Source organism: Lactuca saligna, chromosome 5 (genome assembly GCF_052625555.1).
Source record: "Lactuca saligna cultivar CGN05327 chromosome 5, ASM5262555v1, whole genome shotgun sequence".
In the NCBI taxonomy this organism is placed as follows: Eukaryota; Viridiplantae; Streptophyta; class Magnoliopsida; order Asterales; family Asteraceae; genus Lactuca; species Lactuca saligna.
The window spans coordinates 261,585,433-261,604,671 of NC_136421.1; the positions used below are offsets into that span (position 1 = coordinate 261,585,433).

The 19,239-nt window shown below is 33.0% G+C and overlaps 2 protein-coding genes across 2 annotated transcripts; both read right to left on the reverse strand.

Annotated features, from left to right (window-relative positions):
• Positions 1–406: 406 nt before the first annotated feature.
• LOC145047598 (elongation factor 1-gamma 1-like) lies at positions 407–3,245 on the reverse strand. The gene is made up of 7 exons (XM_078995901.1): positions 3,130–3,245; positions 2,293–2,439; positions 2,147–2,207; positions 2,000–2,052; positions 1,817–1,918; positions 1,210–1,708; positions 407–1,111 (listed from the first exon to the last, which is right to left on the reverse strand). Exons 1-7 carry the CDS (start codon positions 3,136–3,138, stop codon positions 732–734), a joined length of 1,251 nt encoding a protein of 416 aa, XP_078852027.1. The 5' UTR covers positions 3,139–3,245; the 3' UTR covers positions 407–731.
• Positions 3,246–14,951: 11,706 nt separating this feature from the next.
• LOC145047599 (elongation factor 1-gamma 1-like) lies at positions 14,952–17,873 on the reverse strand. The gene is made up of 8 exons (XM_078995902.1): positions 17,741–17,873; positions 17,600–17,643; positions 16,961–17,110; positions 16,805–16,865; positions 16,656–16,708; positions 16,459–16,560; positions 15,810–16,308; positions 14,952–15,711 (listed from the first exon to the last, which is right to left on the reverse strand). Exons 2-8 carry the CDS (start codon positions 17,606–17,608, stop codon positions 15,332–15,334), a joined length of 1,254 nt encoding a protein of 417 aa, XP_078852028.1. The 5' UTR covers positions 17,609–17,643; positions 17,741–17,873; the 3' UTR covers positions 14,952–15,331.
• Between the last annotated feature and the right edge of the window lie 1,366 nt (positions 17,874–19,239).

Below are 19,239 nucleotides of genomic sequence, written 5' to 3' on the forward strand. Positions count from 1 at the left end.
ATGTGGCATCGACATTTTGGTCAAGTTCCTCTTCACAAACTTAAGAAAATTTAACACAATCTTTCTTTATATGGCCATGCATGTCTTCCTTTATCATTTGTTCTCAAGCTAGACAACATCATTTGTCCTCTCCAAAAAGTATCTCTCATTCAGCTAAACTTTTTTACCAAATTCATATAGACACTTTATAAGCATCATACACATGAGACATACATGGGTACATCTGTTGAAAAATAAAAGTGATGCATTCTCTCTCGTTAAAGCGTTTATTTCACTCATTAAACTCAATATGTAAGTGATAATGCTTACGAGTTGGGTTCAATCATTGAACCAAACACATATTTCCAGGTACATGCCATTATACATCAACGAATTACTCATCACACGCCACAACAAAATGACATCGTGGAATGCAATACTAAAGAGATTACAATAATTTATAGCTTTCAACAATTGAGACAATGAAAAACAGAAAAAGAACGCACAAGAGGATGATTAGGAATATTGTGGTTGTGGTTCATCTCCTTATATGGGCACCCTCCTCAACCTGAATACCAATATCTATTTAAATCAACGGTTGTGATCAACTACAAAGAACCATAAAGTTAAATATCTAGATATTTACAGAACATTCTATGTGTACGGGCCTAAAATATTCTTCAATAATTTTCACATGTTATTGGAAATCCGTTAAGTTGTAGAATTCTCCATAATCTTCGAAGCATTTTCCTTCATTTGAAGCATTTAGCATCCAAAAGTGCTTCGCCCTCAAAAGGCTCAAAATCTTCAATCATCTGATTCACACGCTCCTTTTGTGCCTCATCAGAAAGGTCAACCTTGGTCCACTCATAAAGCTCCATGTCATAACACTCATCCATCACAAATTTTGGGATTTCAGTCCCACGGAAAAGCCACAAACCCTTGACCTTGAATGGAGGCTCGTTTCCAATAATCAACATCTTTCCAAACGCGTATTTCCTTGCAAGATCCATACGCTGAAGGAATCCACCAACCTTATTCATGGTCACAAATGAGACAGTGTTCTCATCATTGTACTTGTAGTTGCAAAACCAAAGAGAGTATCCCTCTGGATCATACATGTCCCAAAAACCTTCAACAAAATCAATAAATATATAATATATCAGCCAAGTGTTAGTTTGAAAAGACTGATCTTTTAGGAAAAAATAAAAAAATAAAAAATGAAAATACCTTTGATTGCAACCTCACGGAAGTTAGTTTTGGTGTTTGAGTAAAGCCTCTTCCAGTCATCCAAAACCATAGGACTCGGAGGCAATAAATCAAGAGGATTCTTTGCCTTAGGCTTTGGTGCCTCTTCCTCCTCTGGGGCAACTTCAGGCTTGGGTTTAGGGGCTTCTTCTTTCTTGACTTCCTTTTTAGGCTCGGGTTTTGGTTTATCCTCTGGTTTCTTGGCTGAAGGAATAGGAGGGAGAACTTCTGCTTGTTTGATTTCTCCAAATATCTTTCTCACGTTTGGTTGATTAACCATGGTCCAGAAATACCTCTCAACATGAGGAAACTCAGATGTGAAACTCTTTGTAAACAAAAATTTAAAACCATTCACCAAGTTGCATGTCATGATGATGTCAGCCAAAGTCACGGAATCACCAACCAAAAAAGTACGTGAAGCAAGATGCGTGTTTAGAGCACCAAGACCTCTTTTCACACCAGATATATAACTCTCCTCAGCCTTCAAATCATACACACAAATGTATCATTTAGACCATTTCAAAAAAAATATCAAACTAGCAAAAGAATAATATTAAAAAAACAAAAGAAAAGAGCAGGAGTAACAAACAGATTTGATGTATGTGGCATATCCAAGTCTTGGAAACACCCATGCCCTCATATTTGCGTCAAGCTCCAATGCAGAAAAGTCAACCCACTGCTCAATTTGGCCCTGTATAAAATATATTTTTTTAAATTAAACAAGCTTTTTATATAGAATTATCATTATTCCTTCATCATGATTCAAACTTACATATTCTATCGGTGAAGATCCAAAGAGAGTATTTTCAGGCTTCAAACGAGCAACTTCAACAAACAACATGACAAAATAAGAACCATCAACCATAATAATAATTACAGAAAAAAGATTAGAAATGTTAATGACTATTTTGTCCCTCACCATAGCGAGCAATTGCATTACTCTCAAATATAGGCCCCTCGGGAGTCTCAAGAGCTGGAACCTGCATATCTTACGATGTAAAACATTAAAAAAAAGTTTTAAAATTTTGTAGTAAATATTAATAAGATTAAACCATAAAACAATACCTTTCCAAGAGGGTTCATCTTAAGAAACTCAGGAGTCTTATTTGACTCACCCATTTGAAAATTTTCAGCCATTTTGACTTCAACACCAACATATTCTGCAGCAATTAATGCCTTGCAAACATTCTTGTTTAATTCTGAATGTATAATCTGTAACAAGCACAATACATCAAATGGAAAGGAATCAGTTGACTCAAGAATAAAAATATCAAAGGATCTCAAACCAACAATAGAGCCTCACATTTCATATATCAAAAGCTAAGACGTCGATTCTACCCCACAGAGTAGCATAAAGATAAAAGCCAACAACAACAGAAGTTTCAACAATTAAAATAACTTCAAAAAATTAGAAAATTAAGTGCGTGTCAGCATAGAGAACATAAGGTTGAAAATTGTGATATAACCACAAATAACATTCAGAATAAGGCAAATAATCATGCTAAATAGACACATATTGCTTAATCTCCGACCATATTCTAAATGTTCTAAACCCTAAACCGTTTGGACCCGTTGCTCAGCACGACTAGCCAAAGCATGATCGATTGATTACAAAAAAGTCAAAACAACAGCAATGTCGAAAATTAGAGTAGCTGAAGTGAATGATTGAAGTACTGGTGAGTTCTTCAAATCACGAAGAAGAGGGAGAAAGTTAAAATCAGTAAACTAAACAAAACGATCTACCAAAAATGCACATCAAAAGTTCGAAACCCATATCTGTACGATTTGTAAATAGAACAAGAGATTCATAACAAACTCCACTTAAGAAAAGCATCAACTACTCTTTTCCAAAAAAAAAAAGCATCAACTAATTAAAACTTACACAAAGCAACAATAACTCACCAGCACCATTGCTTAAATGACAAGAGGAACACAGGAATGACCCGCCTTTTGATATCAATCTAGAGTAACAAAGAAAATCCAAGAGTGTATCAGTGTTTAAAGAGAGTGAGACGAACTTTGTTAGGGTTAAGAGTTAAGACAGATGCTTTAAACCCCGGGTTAACCAGGTTGGTCGAATCACTTGGATATTGAAGGGTAAAAAATAACGGTCAATTAAGAGTGATATTTGGTTACCATATATATAAGATATATTAATTACGTGAATATTACTATTTAATTTATTAATTATAGAGAATATTTTTTAAATAAAATACATGAATTATAAAGAATATTCTTTATAATTAAATCATTTCATATTTAATTATGTTAATATATGTCATAATTGATGTTTGTTACGTATGTTCTAAACAAATGTTAGAAAATCTTGTTATTGGCTTAAAATCTAGTTTACTGTGAATAAATTAATAAGGCACACTTTTAGATGATTAAATAAAAAAATAATTTATTACGATGATTCTGAAAAAAAAGTAACTTATGTTTTTTATTTTGTACACATATTATTACATATGTGCAAAATAAAAAACATAAGTGTGTAAATATATACAAATAACATAAATGATTAATTGTGTATAAAAAAATATATCCACAAGTTAAAAAATATTACCCTTTTAAGTTATTATCTCTTTAGAAAATATGTTTGACAAGCAAGAACATGAACCAACTTTTTAAATGCAATGTTACGTTTTTTATTTCTATATAGTTTAATTTAATGTAGTAATTTTAGTATATTATTAGTATATTACATGACATTAAACATCATTATTTGATATTGTAAAAAAAATTATCATGTGTTAATGATAGTAAATTTTGTATGCTAAGCGATTACAAATTTGTTGCATATACACTCTAATGTCTCAATATCCATGATCGTGGTGTGTTTCAATACATCAATTTTATGAACAATTGTTGTTTGATGTTCGAACTATACTTTTTGATATTGTACGTTTTTTTATGTATTTGGCATGATCTTGTACTTGTAGAGATTAATACATGTTGTGGGTTGATCTGTGACCTGTTCGCCGAACTGATGGGTTTTGGTCATAAGACATCCTATGTGCTCATACAATCCCTAATGTTTGGATCTAGGTTTCTCTACTGTACATGCTTTGAATCCAAGACTATAAACCCTAATTCTAGCATATGGAAATCGATATTAACATATAATTAGGTTTAAGATGTTACCTTGATTGTTATGTAGCAATAACAGTCCTAATTCCTCCTAGAATTAGCTTTGGAATGCTTAGAGTCACAAGTGTCACTCCTCTAATGGCTTACAAACACCAAGAGCAAATGGAGAAGGTATAAAGAGAGAGGAGAGAGGTTAGAATTCGTCCTTAGGACTCCTTGGGAAGGGATACACGAATTCATGAGCCTTAGGGCCTTTATATAGGTGTAGAGATAGGGTTTCAGTCATTATCCTTATCTAGTTGCTTATCCACAAAGCAACCCATAAGATAATCCTTGAATCCTTATCATAGTCGAATTCTAAGGCCTTATCACCTCAAATTCGTTCACCCTATATTTAAGATAATCCTTACCTTATTTTGTAACTATCACATAATTACAAATCAACCCTTCTAGTTTAATTAATTACACTTGATCACAAAATTAATTCCTAATTAATTATTGACCAATATTAATTAAACAAATATGATTTCTCCTTTAATATATTATTCTTATAACATATTAATAAATCATATTATCCTCTCTCTCTATATATTTCTCCAATCAAGTTGCTTTGGTGAAGACAACCCAAAAGGACCATGCACCATCGGGTCAAGTACATACCAAAATAGTTATGGACTTAGACATTAATCCAACAGTCTCCCACTTGGATAAGTCTAATAACTATTATGCGTATGACTTCAGATCCAGATCTGCAATCGTAACTTTCCAAAGCCGCTGTCAACTCTGATCATATCAGATACGCGTGTCCTTAGATAAGGGATCATATATTCCTCCATTCTAGATATCATATGAGATATGATTTTTAATCATTCTCTTTGTACTACTTCTCGATTTCTGATTTATGACGACTGACTAATTGAACAAATCAAATTAACCCTAGCCCGGCCGAGCATTTATGTTTGTCATCACTAAACCATCGGGGCCCAAAGATATCGCTTTTATCCTTATTTGGATAAAAGGAACGGATAAACTTTGATACAATGCTTGCTTGAACTCACCCACCGAATTACACACAACAATATGTTTTATAACACCAAGTTATTGGTGCGTTTACATATTATCAATGTGCAACCGATTTGCAAGATACAACTCACACATCTCGGTTTCAAGAATATAAGATGTTATCGTCTCACCAATCACTCGTAATACAATTCATGGAATGATCCAGGTGAGCGTGGGTTTAATCCAATGCTCAAATCATATTCATAAGCACTCATGAATGTTGTAGCAAACATTTGCTTATGTCTAATACTCTTTTAGACAATCCACACACCAATTCACGACAATATTTATTCATACCTACTTCCAACGTATGAATGACTGTGGCCCGTTCGAATAATTCGATTATTCTTAATAAACTCAATTATTCTGGAAGTCAAAACATGCAAAGTGAAACACAAGAATAATACTAATCCCATATGGCCTCAAACCTTTGAGTATAAATAAAACGCCTTTTATTTATCACCATATTGATTACTCATTATTTGTCGTTTTGGTTAATTAACTTCTTACTTGAATTACAACACTTATCCCATGCTCCTAGCATGCACACAATGTTCACCTATGGTTCTTACTTTGTGAAATAGATCACATTGAACACATTTCCAATCATTCTCATTTCACAACTCCGAATCCTTTTTCATAAGTGAAAGAATATCAAATTCTTGCTACTTATAGAATATGTTATATTCTAACATTCTATGCAATGATTCTTTCGTAATGTCACTGCACCAAAGTCACAAAGACTATTGCCAATGATATTACAAAGTCCTCTATCGGAGATTGTTACAAGACAATTCCTTAGATATGATGTCTCTCTCTCTCTCAAAGTACATTCCTTTGAACATCCTTTTGCATAATAGTTTCTAATCTGGACATAGATTTTCAATATTTACTTCCCAATATGGACACGCTTCCATATGTTCCATATGACAACTTATTCTTAATAGAATCTTATCTATTCGTAATGATGTCGATATTGTCCATCCAATATGGAAACATTTCCATAATTTCCAATACTATACTTCCAACTACTCACAAGCGACCAATTCTCGTCGAACTTCGAATCGTCCTTTGATAGTTGTTTAATTATTTTAGTCAAAACCAATTCTAGTCCCTTTTCCCTCTAAATGCGCTGGACATTTGGAAAATTTTAGAATGGTCAAACATTAAAGCATTTGCAATCGATCCTATACGTATGGGACACGACGCACAATGTTTTATTTGCTATGTTCTTAAAATTCGAATTGTGAAAAGGAATGCCGTAATTATAATCGAAATTTGAAGAACACACTATGTACCTTTGACTAAATTTATTAACATTTCTCAACCTAAGCCTTTAGATTTGAAATGAAGCATAATATTCTCTCCCTTAATTATAGCAAAATAACTATACAACCCTTACGACTTTGCAAGGTATAACTCTTGTTTTCTATAATTAATATTGCCAACTTGCAAAACTTTCCATAATAATCATACACTCATAACATTTATGCTCCCACTATTATGATGATTACTATAAAACATAACACTTATGCTTCCACTAGCTTTGACATGTATTCATAAACATGTTAACTTTCAGAAAGACAATACCTATTGAGTTTCTTAAGTCCATGTTTCTAATACTTAGTGCTTTGATAATCTTTTATCAAGGCTTCTTGAACTTATACACCTTTACCTTAGATAGTTCATATGTGTGTCTTAACAATTAAGATTAATTGTCAAACCTCACAATTCAAATTATGGAAAGGGATGTCGTAACCATGATCGAATTCGAGAATGCAATTTTACAATCACTATCTTTCTAAAATCTTTCTTAGTGAAAGCATTTCCTCACAATCATTTTCATGAAGGAGGAAACTTATGACACTTAGATTTAATGGTGTATATGTTCCTATCCATGTGAATTTGTTAAAACCAAAGTTTAAGACAAATTCAAACTCATATGGACCGAACTTTCTTAATCTTGATTTCTTGCCTTATGGTAGCACAACTGCCCACCACGTCTTCCAAGTAGTTAAGCATCTCACCTTTTTCCTATCAATGGACCTTTCATTGATTAAGGTGCCTTGCCTTTTATGCGTTCAAAATGAGAAATCAAAGAACTCGCATGCATAATTAACTCAATTGGAAACAGCACAGAAACAAAATAATGTTAACACGATAGGTTGTAAACCTCAACTCGTGTGCTAGTGATGATCAATAAGGTTTATTTGATTTGTTATTGAAATCTTTCAAGACCATTAAGACTCCCACTGACTCCTTGACATATAAGATTCTCTTGTCATTAACCATTTCTTGACAAACAAATATTCAAGAGTTAGTGTAGCTTTTATCAAAACACTTCATAAATTGGTCCAAGTTGGTCTTTGTCTTATTCAAGACATCACAACTTACCACATTTAATGAATGTTATAAACCTTTAATACATTTTACTCATTGTCACAATCTTAACTTTAAGACTTGTTATTGGAATGAAGTATTATAGACTTCTTGATTTAACCATTTCTTCAATCCTTGATTCCTCTTCTTAAACATACAATTGTACTAAGACATACTTAGAGGATTAATTGAGATATGGTTCTTAATCATTAAGACCCATTATAAAGCATAAAAGCTACTCTCCCTTCTTCTTAGAATGGAGAAACTTTTATCTTTCTACCTACTTGATTCTTCTTATTCGTTCTACTATTGATCTAAACCCTTTAATCAAGTCAGAGTTACACTTAATCTTATAAGTATAATCATATTTACTAAACCTTTAGCAAATCATGACGAATATCTTTGTTACTCTTATGGTGAACTTGATCAACACACAACTTTGTGTACTCGATCTCCTAGTCCTTCACTTGACACTTTGTCAACGAATTAGTCTAATTATCAAATATGAAATTTCTCATTCATCATGCAACCAAGTTGCGTGATTCCAAATTTCTGTCCAATTGAAACTTTGGGCGATGAGAAACTCTCCCTATTTGGTAAATTCTAGACATTTCCATAAATAACATAACTAAGAATCATATCTATTCGTTGTAGAAATATTCAAACATCAATTTTCATAACGATTTCATTGCAAGGAAATAACCAAATAAATAAAAATTTATTTTATTTATAAAAACAACGGAAAAACATTTGTCCTTACAATGCAAAATCTATTGAAAACTATGTAAAAGGAAAAATTTTAACAACTCTATCATAACTATCTAAAGCTCAAAATCCAATCTTCAAGTCTATGCGATCAAGATCCATCTCTTGTGATTAGATTCATCTTGCTCTCTTATCAAGCTTCCTTTCTTTTCACCGATCCTACAAAACATTCAAATGCAATCTTATCACATCATGTATTAAGAATCAATGAATAGGAACTTAACGGAGTTAGATAGTGGATTTTACCTGAAGCGTAGTCTTACTTTTGACTCTCCCATCTCTTAGATCTCTTAGGTAAATATGGCAACTTCGTCTCCAATGCCCATTCTCTTAGCAATAAAAGCAAATTGACTCTTTTGGAACAACACATGGAACTACTTAAAACATCGCCTTTCTCTTATGATCAAACTTTTCGATCATTGCATGTCTTTCATTGCCATTGTCTATATCCATAGAGGTCTTGAAAGCAGATTCACCAATCAACTTTGCTTTTCTATTGCGCCAAACCATTGCTGATTCAACAACAATAAGCATATAGGTGAGATCAATAAGGGTCACGTCGTGGTTCATCATACAGTACTCTCTTACGAACTCACTATACGAGTTAGGAAGTGACTGAAGAACCCAATCAACAGCCATCTCTTCACCGACAACGGATCCCATCATTCTTAACCTATCAATGTGTGACTTCATCCCTAAGACGTGTGCACACACCGACTTTCCTTCTTTATGTTTACTTGCCAAAAGGGCTTGAGTGATATTGAACCTTTCAATTTTACAATCTTGTGGGTTAGGGAGAATAATTGGAGGAAGAGGAGGAAGTGAAGCATGATTTCTTGTTCCTTGATCGAATCGAGGAATATCATCTTTATGTGGAATGCTTGTTCCACGGGATTTGAGAAGACCATAGTTGTCGAACTTTGACATCGGGAGAAAAACGAATTCAAGTTAGTTAATAGATTAAGTCCTTAGTAAATCACCCAAATGAAATACTAAGGCTAGGACCCAACACAATATTCTACAACTCGGGAGAAGGATGCCGTAACCCTAGTTGAAGAATATTTGAAGGTAAGTGAATGACAGTTCACTAATTTCCACCATGAAAAATGAAAAAGAAATTTAAGTTTTAAATTTATGAAAACTCTTAGATCCTTTGAGATTCATTGAACATTTCAATGGCATGTTTAAATCTCGATATGCCCCTCTTGTTTGTGACTGGGATGCCGAGGATCACAAAGCGGGTGTGAATAACCATGCAAACTTACATGGTGCCCTCACATGTTACAATCACCTATTCGATGTGTCGGTAAACCACACACGCTCCACCGAACTATGACAAACATTGAGTCACCCTTTACTACCTTTGCTTAGAACCATTTAGTGTGCCGGTAAACCACACACGCTCCACTAACGTCTTCGCAAGGGCACAAAGTGTAGTTTCATGGAATTGCATCAATTCACTTTTGCCTAAGTAACTAAGATTGGGAATTAGAAAAACATTTAGTTACTTTAGTAATTCATTATACTTATAATGGAAGGTTTCGTCCTATCCTACCCGTTCGGCTAACGACCCTCCACTAGTCAAGAGTGCGGTGGGTAAGAGTGGATACCCATTCAATCGCCATTTTATAAGCAATTTCCTTAAACATCCCTTATAGACCAACTTCGTGAATGAGGCCTACTAACGGTAAGACTGACTTTTACTCATACATATATATAATGTTAGACTTTTAATGTTATATATATATATATATATATATATATATATATATATATATATATATATATATATATATATATATATATATATATATATATATAGTTGTCAAATTTAACAATTATACTTTTAATTCAATTAAATTGCAAACCTAAACTTTTATGGATTTATTAAACTTCTTTTAATTATACACCTTAATTAATTAATAAAACCATAAGGGTGTAAATTGAACTTTTCAAAACATTACTAGGGTTTTAGAATTTAACATTCCTAATTAAACTTTTAATCAACTTTTAAATTCAAAAACTTGAGGGCAAGTTTTGAAACCTTTTTCAAAACATTAGGGTTTTAACTATTTAAATTTCAAAACTTCAAAACTTTTGGGTTCAAATTTAAACTATAAAACCTAAAGGGGAAAATATGAAACTTTTCATAACAACAAGGATCAAATAACAAATAATTTTAAATTAACATTTAATCACATAATTATCCATATTTGATTTATTTAATGATTTCTTGCAAAACAATTTATCAATTTACTCAAAATAATTAATCAATTATCTTATAAGGAAATAATTATCTTATTAATTGATAAATATCTTCATTTAGATAAAAAAAATATAGTCAAATATATCATATAATCGGATTAATATTGATCTAACATGATAAGGTAACTATCCATATGCAAAAACAACAAGAAATCCCGAGATAAGCATTATCTGACAAGTTGACTCGTCGAGTCGGGCGTGGACTCGTTGAGTCTGCATGGACTCGGCGAGTTCAGCTATGGACTCGGCGAGTCCAGCCCCTAGAACACCAAAAATCGAATTTTTTTTGATATGCAATGCATCAATACAATTGAAACCATCCTAGACTCTGATACCACTGATGGGTTTTGGTCATAAGACATCCTATGTGCTCATACAAACCCTAATGCTTGGATCTAGGTTTCTCTATTGTACATGCTTTGAATCCAAGACTATAAACCCTAATTCTAGCATATGGAAATCGATATTAACATATAATTAGGTTTAAGATGTTACCTTGATTGTTATGTAGCAATAACAATCCTAATTCCTCCTAGAATTAGCTTTGGAATGCTTAGAGTCACAAGTGTCACTCCTCTAATGGTTTACAAACACCAAGAGCAAATGGAGAAGGTATAAAGAGAGAGAAGAGAGGTTAGAATTCGTCCTTAGGACTCCTTGGGAAGGGATACACGAATTCATGAGCCTTAGGGCCTTTATATAGGTGTAGAGATAGGGTTTCAGTCATTATCCTTATCTAGTTGCTTATCCACAAAGCAACCCATAAGATAATCCTTGAATCCTTATCATAGTCGAATTCTAAGGCCTTATCACCTCAAATTCGTTCACCCTATATTTAAGATAATCCTTACCTTATTTTGTAACTATCACATAATTACAAATCAGCCCCTCTAGTTTAATTAATTACACTTGATCACAAAATTAATTCCTAATTAATTATTGACCAATATTAATTAAACAAATATGATTTCTCCTTTAATATATTATTCTTATAACATATTAATAAATCATATTATCCTCTCTCTCTATATATTTCTCCAATCAAGTTGCTTTGGTGAAGGCAACCCAAAAGGACCATGCACCATCGGGTCAAGTACATACTAAAATAGTTATGGACTTAGACACTAATCCAACACGAACTTGGTCAAAATAATTACTCAAAATAACCTTAAAAATGAATTAAAATGAATTGTTCTAACATATCATGTCCAATGAATTTGTTTTAGACTGAATGTTAAAAATCACCTCAAAAAATGTTTTTTTTTTATTTATTATTGTAGTGAATTATTTTTGGGTCAATTGTATAAACCATTTATAACCTACTGATTTATTTTAGTTTCATGTTTTTGTATAATTAAGTGTTTTTGTTTAATTATGTTTCAATTTTACTTATTCATTAGAGGGAAATCTCTGATAAAGGCTCAATAATTTGGATCAGTAACGGTTTAAACACAATGATCAGAAAAGTCATGATTAACTAATTTCATACGATAATTAGTCATTTTCTGTTGAAAAAAAAATAATGATTGTTTCGTTAATTTGGGCAAATTATAAAATAATCAGAACTTTTACGTTGAAAAAAGAAAAGATCGGACAAAATTGTAAATTGACCTAAAATATTGGGACTGTATTGAAGATTTCCCTTTATTATATATAACATTTAAAGTTTTATTATATTATTTTTTTCATTTTGATTCCCTATTAAATTAAAATTTGCAATGGTCGCAGTTATTTATTTATTTACATAAAATGACAAAAAAAATCATTTATAACTTTAGGATTTTAGATAATAATTTTTCAGGAAAATCCTTATATTATGGACTTATTAACGATAAAATCATTGATTTTGTTAAAGGAGAAAAAAAAATATTATCTTACTATCTTCTCTTTGTCTTATATACGATTCTATCCAACTGTAATCTTATAGTATTATCTTTGTCTTATAAAATATTTGTCTTACTGAAATCTTATTTTGTTCACTTTGTATGACATAGGGTATTTTTTTTTTACTGTAATCGTATTGTATTCTGTTTGTGTGACAGATAATATTATTTTGTTGTGATGTTATTGTATTCTTTTTGTTTGGCATCGAATATTATATTAGTATAATCTTATTTTATTCTATTTGTACGATAAATGGTACTATCTAAATGTAATTATAATGTATTCTTTATTGTCAGGTAGAGGATTTCGTATTACTGTAAGATTGCAAGATTAAAACCATGAAGAAAATTTACAATACAATAAAAAAGAAAAAAAAATATATTTTCAGATTATATAAATATAGTATTTAATAACTTGTTGTACTTTTTAGTAAAAACCAATGAATGTTGCCTAAATTGACAAAATGTTTGTATGTATCATATAATGAGACAATTTGGGAATCCAAAAGGTAAACCGGATAATAACATCCGTATCTATACATGTAAATCTTTCAAATTGTAACGTGAATGTGTGAACAAACAAGTAAAATACATATAACGACTAGGATTTCCTATTATTATCAAATGAGAAATACAATTATAATAAAAAAAAACATAATTTCAGACCAGTTAATTTGGGTTTTCCTAGCTAATGGGCCAATATAATATCCAACACAAAATAAAACCTAAAATCTTATTAATGTAATGCAAATCTTCTCATGTTGAAAAGAGAATTTGTATCCTCCAACATGAAACCACAGCTCTTCATTATCATGGCCACAACATACCCGAGACAAGAGCATCACATGGACGTATGCCTTGATGGTCTTTTTTTTTTTTCCTGCAGATAACTCTGCCTAAAATCGTATGTTAAAAAGTGTGACTAAATTACACACTTACAACAATGCCTGTAAATTTTCTATGTTTTAAACTTCGAGAGAGTCCCATCAATCTAGACCCAAAATCATGGAACTTAGCCATTAATAGGAAGGGATGTTATTCAGGTCGGAACTGAACCGAACCGAATAAACCGAATACCGAATAAAGCAAATTGTATGAACCGAAAACCGAACCAAATAAGCAATACAGGTTCGGTTCGGTTCGGGTATTATTCGGTTCGGTTCGGTTCCGGCCCAAATAACCCAAATAACATGTGCAAGATGATTAAGGAGTCGAATAACCCAAATAACCCGAATATTTTGTAGTCGAATAACCCGAATAACACTTGTAGTCGAATAACCCGAATAACCCGAATATTTTGTATTACTTTTGAAACTTATGATTTCATAAGTATATAACCCGAATAACATGTACAAAATGATTTTGTAGTCGAATAACCCGAATATTTTGCATTATTTTTGTAGCTTATGATTTCATAACATATATTTTAAAGAAACAAATTAAACACTAAATATTAAACATCCAAAACACCCAAAAATCTATCTATAAGTATATAACCCGAATAACCCAAATAACATGTACAAGATGATTAAGGAATCGAATAAGCCGAATAAATATTGTATTTTTTATGATTTTTGTAGCTTATGATTTCATAACAAACTTTTTAAAGAAACAAATTAAACACTAAATCGACTCACGCAAGGCCGCAAGGGAAAAAAAGACTCTTCATATTCGGTTCGGTTTTTTGGACCGAATAACCCCTTATTCGGGTAACCCGGACCGAATAACCCGAAAACCGAATAAGCCTTATATAGATACCCGAAAACCGAATCGAATTGCTTATTCGGGTCTAATTCGGTTCGGTTCGGGTTTTCGGCCCAATTTCTCATCCCTATTAATAGGTACCAGTTGTAAGCATCTTGACCAATGGAGCTTTAACTAGGGATGAGCAAATGGACCGGGGAACCGGCCGGAACCGGTACCGGAACCGGAACCCGATGGAACCGGTCGGGCCGGGACCGGGACGTTATTTTTGTAGATTTTTGGAACCGGGAACCGGTAGAACCGGCAAAAACCGGAACCGTATGATGCTATTTTTCAAGGACCGGTTCCAACATTTGAAGACACGACAAGAACCGGTAGGAACCGGGAACCGGTAGAACCGCCGGGCCGGTTCGGTTCTTGATTTTGGCCGAAGCCGGTTCCCGGTTCCGGCCGGTTCGGTCCTTTTGCTCATCCCTAGCTTTAACATTGAGACATTAACCGGTGCATTAAGCATGATTACAAAAGTTTCTTTCCTCACCGCTATTAAATGAGCCTAATTACAAGATGAAATACCAGTTCTGGAGCTTCAACTTTGAGTCTAAAACTATTGATGTTGGTCCACAAATCAATCGCATAGACTAATATATTACACATGCTACACTTGGTAACATTAAAATCAAAGTCATTTAGGGCTACAACAAAATGTCTTGCTTTAAATTCACCTTTTGCTTTGTTACTTGAAATGCATAGTCTTAAATGGGTTGCTACTTGCTTTTCATTTCACATTTTGCTTACTATATCGATATTACAATTTAGCCCATCTTTTTTGGTGGTAAAATTGCCAAACATGCTTGTGGGACACCTTGAACTTTGCATATCACTATATTATGGTCTTTGTTTGACACAAACACTTCCAGATGGATCAAGATAGTTATCTGGGTATCAGCATTTTCTCTTCATTTGAAGCATTTAGCATCCAAAAGTGCTTCACCCTCAAAAGGCTCAAAATCTTCAATCATCTGATTCACACGCTCCTTTTGTGCCTCATCAGAAAGGTCAACCTTGGTCCACTCATAAAGCTCCATGTCATAACACTCATCCATCACAAATTTTGGGATTTCAGTCCCACGGAAAAGCCACAAACCCTTGACCTTGAATGGAGGCTCGTTTCCAATAATCAACATCTTTCCAAACGCGTATTTCCTTGCAAGATCCATACGCTGAAGGAATCCACCAACCTTATTCATGGTCACAAATGAGACAGTGTTCTCATCATTGTACTTGTAGTTGCAAAACCAAAGAGAGTATCCCTCTGGATCATACATGTCCCAAAAACCTTCAACAAAATCAATAAATATATAATATATCAGCCAAGTGTTAGTTTGAAAAGACTGATCTTTTAGGAAAAAATAAAAAAATAAAAAATGAAAATACCTTTGATTGCAACCTCACGGAAGTTAGTTTTGGTGTTTGAGTAAAGCCTCTTCCAGTCATCCAAAACCATAGGACTCGGAGGCAATAAATCAAGAGGATTCTTTGCCTTAGGCTTTGGTGCCTCTTCCTCCTCTGGGGCAACTTCAGGCTTGGGTTTAGGGGCTTCTTCTTTCTTGACTTCCTTTTTAGGCTCGGGTTTTGGTTTATCCTCTGGTTTCTTGGCTGAAGGAATAGGAGGGAGAACTTCTGCTTGTTTGATTTCTCCAAATATCTTTCTCACGTTTGGTTGATTAACCATGGTCCAGAAATACCTCTCAACATGAGGAAACTCAGATGTGAAACTTTTTGTAAACAAATATTTAAAACACATTGCAAAGTTGCATGTCATGATGATGTCAGCCAAAGTAACACCATCACCAACCAAGAAAGTATGTGAAGCAAGATGAGTGTTTAAAGCACCTAGACCTCTCTTCACAGCAGCAATATATCTCTCCTCAGCCTTCAAAACACGCACACATAATTATCGTTTGGAAAATTTCACAAAACACATTGAAAAGACTAAAGAAACATAAATGGTGAAAAAAATAAGTTTCAAATCGATAAAAGGAAGCAAAAACAAAAAACAAGAGCATGAGTAACAGTAACTAACAGATTTGATGTAGGTGGCATGCTCAAATATTGGCAAGGCCCATCCCCTCATATTTGCATCGAGCTCCAATGTAGAAAAATCGATCCACTGTTCAATTTGGCCCTGTATAATTTTTTTCAAAAGAAATAGGTAAGCTTTGTTATAACAAGTATCATTATCCCTTCATAATCAGAAAAAACACAAAAGAAAAAACTTACATATTCTATTGGGGAAGAACCAAAAAGAGAATTCCCAGGTTTCAAACGAGCAACTGCAGCATAAAACATAACAAAGTAAGCTCATTACTCAAAAGTCAAAACCAAAAGGAGATTAGAAACAAATCAACAATGGCTTTTTGGTTCATCACCATATCGAGCAATCGCATTACTCTCAAATATAGGGCCCTCAGGAGTCTCAAGAACAGGGACCTGCATCAATGATGAATCATATGGCGTAAAACTAAAAACAAATTTTTGCATTTTGTAGAATGTTTTAATCAGATTATAAATCAGAAAAACAATACCTTTCCAATAGGGTTCATTTTAAGAAACTCAGGAGTCTTATTTGACACACCCATCTGAAAGTTTTCAGCCATTTTGATCTCAACACCAACATATTCTGCCACAATTAATGTCTTGTAAACGTTCTTGTTGTTTGGCCCTGCATGCATAATCTGCAACAGGACACAAGAATGTAAGTTTCAAATGATCGCAAACTGTTAATAAACCTCACACTTTAAAATAGGAAAGCAACAATAGCAGCAGTTTCAAGTTTCAAACAATTGAATTGGATGTATGAATCATAGAAATTAGGTATGATTAACATCTAACATTTCTGGTTGATTATGAAACAAAATCATCCAAATCGACAGGATGATTTAGTACATCACTATAACTACACAGTCGATTGATGACACAAAACAGTAGAGTATCTGAAAATTCTAATGGCTGAGGTATACAATAAATTTCCAGTGAGTTTTTTCATATAACGAACAAAAAAAGAAAGTTAAAATCAGTAAACGAAACAAAACAATCCACGAAGATTGCACATCGAAACCCTCATTCGTACGATTTGTATACAAAACAAGAGAAATCATCACAAACTCCGCACAAAAAGACGTCCAACTTATAAAAACTGATACAGCAACAAACGAATAACTCACCAGCCCCATTGCTTAAGGAACAAACGATCGCTTTTGATAGAGATCTACAGTAATAAAGAAAATTTAACAGTATATCAGGGTGTAAAGAAGAGCAAGAATTTAAATGGGACAATGAGTATATAATTGAGCAGAGAACGTTACCTGGTACGCAGCGTTTACTCCCAAAGCAGTGACAAACAGAAATCTAGGGTTTTGGTATTGAAGTGCACAGGTAGGCAGTAAGACCATCCATACTAGTCTGAGCACTGCAATGCTAACCGGTCTCCTAAACGAAAACATCTCTACAAACACATTCTATTTGTTAATCTCAAAATATAGTTAACATGATTCTCCAAACACTATTTTATTTTACATTTTATCTTTTATATTAAAAAAGTATTCCAAATATATTTATTTCTTTAACTTTTCAAATTTTCATAAATAATTTATCAATTAATAAGGTTCATAAAAAATTTTCTATTTTTTATAGTAACTTTAAAATTTATGTTAATAGATTAATGATAATGTAATATTAGGATATTAATATTGTAATATATATTTATATATGGCCATTTGAAGATTTATTAATTATTATATCATGTCATAAATTATTAAAAACTAGTAAATTTAAAATACATTTGAAACAATTATCATATTTAAAATATAACAATATAATTATATAAACTTAAAAAATGGAGCAAGTTAAATACCAGATATACAAACTCAAATTTAAAGAGCCAAATATCAATTTAAATTCTATTTATAAAGTATTCATTCTAAATTTAAGATGATACTATTAACGATCATATTTTTAGAATTTAAAATATAACAGGTTTTGATAACATTCAATCTCAAAGAAAAAAATCCCTATCATCAAACATAGGATTAAACTGATACTCTAGAATCAAGATTAAGGCATAGGTTAGGGGACTGCATGTTCATTTTCATTAGATACTGAAAAAAAAAAAAAAAAAAACTTTGAACAAACCTTCTGCTTGAAGTGGGTCTTTAGAACATGTTGAAGAAATCGATCAAGCAGTTCTTGTTGATGGCAGTCCATGGGAGGGTCTTCAACGGCAATGGGTACAAAGCCCATAATACGCCTTCAAAATGCTGAGTCCAAGAGTGAAGCCACATGGCAGAACACCATTGCTGTATTGTCCGACGATTAGCAACATCGGTGCTAAGCGCCACCAATTGTGTAGTTATGACTGTGTTTCTGTTAATGGCGAACGGAGACACCAGAACACACACAAATTTCTTGGGTACAATGGTTCGATTCCACCGAGAAGAACCAATGACATTGAAAGTAATCATTTCTTGAGTGGAGCAACAAGATTGTAGAAGAGGAGAGAGTCATTGTTTTGTGAAGATCCAGTGGAGTACATTCTAGAAAAGAAGAAGCCGGTGAGATATAGATGAAGTAGAGGCGGTGAGAAAGACACTGAGAAACGATGGAAATGAATCATGGTAAACAACTAACTTACAACTAACCTGAGTTAATGCAATATCATATTCTTTCAAAAATGGTCTCCCCTTAACAACTATTTTATATTTTGACAAAATTGCAAAAATGGTCCCTGTGGTTTGCATTTTTTCAGGAAAAAAGTCCAAACCACGAGTTTTTTGGTTTTGTGGTCCTTTTGGATTGGTTTGTTTGT

Bases quoted from the DNA above. Each gene is read 5' to 3' on its own strand.
- LOC145047598 (XM_078995901.1), bottom strand. The intron at 1,919-1,999 runs GTAAGTTTGAAT...TATTTTATACAG, and splicing joins GATCTTCACCGATAGAATAT to GGCCAAATTGAGCAGTGGGT. The intron at 1,112-1,209 runs GTATTTTCATTT...ATTTTGTTGAAG, and splicing joins CCGTGAGGTTGCAATCAAAG to GTTTTTGGGACATGTATGAT.
- LOC145047599 (XM_078995902.1), bottom strand. The intron at 16,709-16,804 runs GTGATGAACCAA...TTTATGCTGCAG, and splicing joins TAATGCGATTGCTCGATATG to TTGCTCGTTTGAAACCTGGG. The intron at 16,309-16,458 runs GTTAGTTACTGT...CGTGTTTTGAAG, and splicing joins ATGCCACCTACATCAAATCT to GCTGAGGAGAGATATATTGC.